The 5,842-nt window shown below is 39.5% G+C and overlaps 2 protein-coding genes across 2 annotated transcripts; one reads left to right on the forward strand and one right to left on the reverse strand.

The window, feature by feature from the left end:
• Positions 1-512: 512 nt before the first annotated feature.
• LOC107915646 (probable LRR receptor-like serine/threonine-protein kinase At4g31250) lies at positions 513-3,489 on the forward strand. Its single transcript, XM_041077902.1, has 3 exons — positions 513-1,546; positions 2,106-2,675; positions 2,755-3,489. Exons 1-3 carry the CDS (start codon positions 874-876, stop codon positions 3,429-3,431), a joined length of 1,920 nt encoding a protein of 639 aa, XP_040933836.1. The 5' UTR covers positions 513-873; the 3' UTR covers positions 3,432-3,489.
• A 150-nt stretch (positions 3,490-3,639) lies between these two features.
• LOC107916280 (expansin-A8) lies at positions 3,640-5,140 on the reverse strand. The gene is made up of 3 exons (XM_016845460.2): positions 4,802-5,140; positions 4,295-4,607; positions 3,640-4,204 (listed from the first exon to the last, which is right to left on the reverse strand). The coding sequence occupies exons 1-3, from the start codon at positions 4,944-4,946 to the stop codon at positions 3,901-3,903; spliced, it is 762 nt and encodes a 253-aa protein (XP_016700949.2). The 5' UTR covers positions 4,947-5,140; the 3' UTR covers positions 3,640-3,900.
• Positions 5,141-5,842: the final 702 nt, after the last annotated feature.

Here is a 5,842-nt window from a genome sequence, read left to right on the forward strand (position 1 = left end):
ATTATATCATAATATATGATTTAATTTTTTGATGATTAGAAATAATACATAAAAAGTAAAATTTTGTATAATCAATCCAAACATCAACTTTTAAAAAGAGAAAAATCATGAATTAAAAATAATTTATTTAGCTATATTATAATAATATAATACTAATCAAAAATATTTTTCCTTTAATACTAAATGTTTAATAAATAATATTATTTATAATCATTGAATTTAGAAAAAAAATTATTGCTATATTATGGATAGGTGTTGAGTGCAGTGGTGAAATACATTATATTTTTAATAGAAGAATTCAAATTCAAACTTTAAAAATGACATTGTTAGGAGAGGCACCCATGAATCCTCAAAATAATTAGCCTCTATAGACCGTAAAACAAATATAAAGATGTCTTTTATATAAAAAAACGTTATTACAATTTTAATAAGAAGCAATTAAAAACTATATAAATTTTATTAACATCACCGCTACCGTGAATATCCTATAACTGTTTATGTACTTATAAGATAGCAATGGAGTAAGGACCAAGACCATCCTTACTAGAGATATTCCCGAACAATCCCTTTAAGAAACCAAGAACAAACGTTGTTCCCAAACTCAGGTTGACAGCCAGACGTCAACCAAGAAATTAGAACACTTCCATGAAGGGAATGACTGTGACGTTTCAGCCTCAATTAATATCGAATAATAATTAATCACACCCTTAAGCTGCCGGCCAGGCATCACAGCTCAGCTTTAACAGGGACTTTGTCAATCCCAATCACAATGTCCTTTTGTCGTTTTGCATCTTCATCTTCATCATATCATCTTCGTCCAAGCCCTCCCTCACCTCACCCAATCCAAAGCTGAAGCCCTTCACATTTCAAACAATGGTCCATAATAAACTAAAACCATGTTACTATTGGTTTCTATTGCTGTTCATATTAGCATGCTTTGTTGAACCATCATGGAGTGAAACCGAGGCCGAAATCTTGCTCAGGTTTAAGGACTCGTTAGCCAATTACGGCTCTCAACTAGACGATTGGAACGGCTCGGGTCCAGGTCCATGCGACAATCCAAACTGGACCGGTGTGCGCTGCTTCAAAGGCTCAGTCTTCGGTCTGAAGCTAGAAAACATGGGTCTGACAGGCGTAATCGACGTCGACGCACTAACGGGGTTGCAGCTTTTACGTACCGTAAGCTTTATGAACAACAGCTTTGGTGGTCCATTCCCAGATGTTAAGAAGCTCACTTCTTTACGAGCCTTGTATTTGGCATACAATCATTACTCGGGTGAGATACGTGACGATGGATTCACAGGCATGCTGGCCTTGCAGAGGGTTTTTCTGGCATGGAATAACTTCTCTGGTTCAATCCCGAAATCATTGGCTACATTGCCGAGTTTGTTTCAATTGAGCCTCGAGCAGAACCATTTTGAAGGACGGATACCGGATTTTCAACAGGATTTTAAACAGGATGGCAGTTTTGTTAATCTAGCTTATAACAAGCTCGAGGGTCCGATACCGTATAGTTTGAGGAAGATGAATGCAAGCCTCTTCGAAGGTATCAATTATATTATTATTAACATATATGATTTTCATGAGTTCAATTTTCAATATAAAAAAGTCTCTAGTTTTATTGATTCAAAGTTCTGGTTTTCACTCATATGCGAACATAATAAGCTTTCCATTTCAAGTACATTCGCAAATTTTGCTTACGCTATTGATAAAAGGAACAAGGTTCTAAACAAGAAAAAGAAGAAGATTCCCAAGTTTTATACGTCAACTTCGATGTGATACTTAACTGTTCTGGAGATACCACTGGCCATGGACCATATCTATATAATTTTAAAAGAAAATGTTTTATTATTTTATTTGAATTTGGGATCAAGACCAAGTCAAAACACTTCTAGTTCGTTGAACATACACACACAAAAATAACACTTCTAGTTCAAGACCCAGCCTTTTATGAGTTAGATACATATATTTATTTGAAATTTTAATTCAGATATAAATTAAATCCTTGTTAACTCTCCGCTTATCCACTAATAACATGATTAATATTACAAAGATATACAGTTAAATATGTGTTATATTATGTAAGATTTTGGCATGGATGGCAGGGAACAACCTATGCGGGGAACCCCTGCCCAAATGCAGTTCCTCAAGAAAGAAACGGACCATCATAATAATCATCGTGGTAGCCGGTTCGTTGGTTGTCTTAGCACTCATCGCCGCAGTTTCCTATATCCTCAAAGATCCAGCCATGGCATCCCGGTTCAAAAAGGCAGAAAAGAAAAAACCAGCAGGGAACGTAATAATGGGGAAGAAAGAAGATCAATCATCGCAGCATTACAGAAAGTTAGGTGAGAAAGCGAAGCTTTATTTCGTGAGAAATGACAGGGAGAAGTTCCAGTTGCAGGAGTTGCTAAGGGCATCGGCAGAGGTGCTGGGGAGTGGGAGCTTTGGGTCGTCGTACAAAGCTGTGATCTCGAGTGGGGAAGCCTTGGTGGTGAAGAGGTTTAAGCAAATGAATAATGTGGGGAAGGAAGAGTTCCGAGAGCACATGGTTAGACTTGGAAGGTTGTCACACCCTAACCTGCTTTCCCTTGTGGCTTTCTATTACAGAAAAGAAGAGAAGCTTTTGGTGTCTGATTTTGCTCCCAATGGAAGCCTGGCTAGTCATCTTCATGGTACGCTTTTCCCGCATTTCTTAGTACATTTTTCCCCCTTTTTTGTCTCAATTAACGTTAGGCTAGCATATTTGCACAGCAAGGCGCGCTCCAGGAGAGCCAGGGCTTGATTGGCCAACTAGATTGAAGATCATCAAAGGAGTAGCAAAGGGTTTGGCTTACCTTTACAATGAACTCTCCAACCTTACACTCCCCCACGGCCATCTCAAATCCTCCAATGTCCTTTTAAACCACACATTCGACCCCCTCCTATCTGACTACGCCTTGCTCCCCGTCATGAACAAAGAACACGCCCAACAATTCATGGTGGCATACAAGTCCCCTGAATTCTCCCAATACGACCGAATTACACGAAAGACCGACGTCTGGAGCCTCGGAATACTCATCCTCGAAATGCTAACAGGTAAGTTCCCAGCCAACTATTTGAGACAAGGTAAAGGTGGCAATGCAGATTTGGCAACTTGGGTGAACTCGGTTGTGCGAGAAGAATGGACCGGAGAAGTGTTCGACAAAGACATGAAAGGGACCAAGAACGGGGAAGGCGAGATGCTGAAGCTGTTGAAGATCGGGATGTGTTGCTGCGAATGGGATATAGAGAAGAGATGGGAATTGAGAGAGGCTTTGGAGAGGATTGAAGAGTTGAAAGAGAGGGATAGTGATAATGTTGAAGACTATTCTTCGTATGGCAGTGAAGGGGATGTGTACTCATCTAGAGCAGTCACCGATGATGAGTTTTCGTTCTCGGTTCAGGCTTGAAAACGTGAAACCAAATCGTTAGGAATGTTTGGAGTGGATCATAACACTTGTTTTAACTGTGATTTGGTGCTTAACATTTCCAAGAATTTGCAGACATAGCATGTGAGTGATAATGTTTATTATATGTGTTATGGGGAAAATTCATATGATGCATTTATTATACATTTAGGATGTCATATTCTTTTAACCTGTTAAGTTGAGAATAAAGTGAAGGAATATTTAATTCGATTGACATTCATTCATGGCTATGTTAAAACAAAACCCAAAGCGATGGAACACCCATCCATCTCTGCTTACTAAAAACTGCATTATATAAGGCCTAGCGGGTGCCAATAAAACACCTCAGCAATATACAGCCACAATGGGACTGAGCCTCTCCTACTCTAAGTCTCCCTCTTATACCTTCCCCTGTCTCAAACACTGGCTATTACATACACATCTTCCAATTCGGGACCCTTTGCCTTAAACTCTAGAACTGGCCACCTTCGAATGTTTGTCCGAACTGCCAGTTTGCTGGAGCCACATTGTAGCTTGTCACAGTCCGGCCGTCACTTGTGGTGACTTGGAACGACAAACTTTGGCCGTTGAGGTAGGAGTTGCTCTGCCAGTTTTGGCCCCAATTTCTGGACATTGATTGCCATCCTGTTTTAGAGCCTTTGATTGAGACTGCATGGACATCTCCAGCACCACCAACATTTGAGATGGGGACCAAGTTGAAGTAAGAGTGACCATTGATAGTAAACCTGATTCCTCCTTTCTTCATGCAGGGGACTCTGTTTAGACCAAAATATATTTTGTTACTAAGATGAGCTTAAATCATTAATGTAGTACATATAATTACTCGAGGGTGTTGTAAATATTACCTTCTGAATGAAATGGGAACGATTCCAGCACGGTATTGAGCAATCTGCAAGAAAGCAGGCTCAGCCAAGTCGAAATGCTGGAGAGGGGGATTGCACCAACCTCCATTGTCGTTGGACAATGCTAAGTTAGGGGGGCAGAAGTTGGTTGCAGTGACGGTAACGGACCCGGGCAGGCACCATTTGGGGTCATTGTCACACCTCATTTCATAACAAGAACCGCAGCTCAAACCATTGTTGAACAAGGCAGTGCTAAGTGCTGCAGTGTTAGTCCCATAGCCTTGGCTATACAGGTTACCATATCCACAAGCACCTCCTGAAATAGCACCAACGGATATAAGAAACTAAGTTTAAAAGTAGAAAAGACCATTTAAAGCTACTAATTAAGGTACTCAAAAGTGCTTGAAACAATTTTGAACTTTTTCATTACCCCACACTTTATAAGTTTGTTCCCCCCCCCCTTTTTCTTCTTCCATAAATTCCTTTTGTTAAAAATGCCCTCAAACTTACCCATTGTGCCAGATGCATCACCCCCACCATAGAATGTGGCATGGCCACCTTGCCATCCTCCCCCATAGTCACCAAAGGTGCCTTGCAGGAAAAAACTGAAGACAAACAGCAGAAGAGACGTTGCAGTTAATGGTGCTATCGCCATAGTATTAGTTGAAGTGAGTTGTGAGGAAGAGAGGAAGAAAAGAAACAAAGAGAAAAAAGGGGTAATTAAAAGGTTGGTTGCCTTGATGGTTGTGACATAGGGATTGGGGGAGAAAGGGTTTATATAGGGAAAAACACTACAAAGGAACAGAGATTTGTATAATTTCAGGTCAGATGATCTGCAAAGGATCAAAATATGCACATGCAAATGTTCCAGTCGAGTTCCATAAGGATAGACTACCGACCGCTAGGCCTATGGTCCCACTTGCACATGCATTTATTAATACTTCAGTTCACTTCCCCCTTGACCTTTATTCCTCGTCTTTGTTTATCTTTGCTAAGATCATCTCCTTTTTGTTTTCTTCTATAGCTTGCATACACCCACGTCTAGTTTTATGGATTTTTGTCCTTAAATTGCCTGAAATCCCGCCAATCCTTTCAAGAAATCTTTTTATTCCCTTTGATTGGGGACTTTGGTCTTTTTCTTTTTTTTTCTTCTTTTCCTTCTTTTTTTCTGGTCTAAAGATTTTGTTTAAGACTTGAATCAATCTCAGTCGTTTTATACCCTTTTATGTTTTAGAAAACTTGTAAAAATGATCATTCAATTCAGATTGGCGTAAATGAAAAATCAATAACAAGGACACCATGTCTAGCCTAGAGGACATCACATGTGAATGTCCTTTTTGACTTGCTTGTTGGTAGAAAAGAAATTTTGAAAAAAAAAAACAAAGAATTGAAGAGTGGAGAAATATTTTTTTTTTAAATAATTTTTTCCTTCTTTCCATGTGCCAAGAGTCCCAACATTGATGAAATTTAGTTAGCTTAGGCCAGAGAGAGAGAGGGGGATTTCTCTACCTCATAGGGTGACGGAAATGCAAGAGATACTATTCATAGTTT

The sequence above is a fragment of the Gossypium hirsutum genome, chromosome A10 (assembly GCF_007990345.1).
Source record: "Gossypium hirsutum isolate 1008001.06 chromosome A10, Gossypium_hirsutum_v2.1, whole genome shotgun sequence".
In the NCBI taxonomy this organism is placed as follows: Eukaryota; Viridiplantae; Streptophyta; class Magnoliopsida; order Malvales; family Malvaceae; genus Gossypium; species Gossypium hirsutum.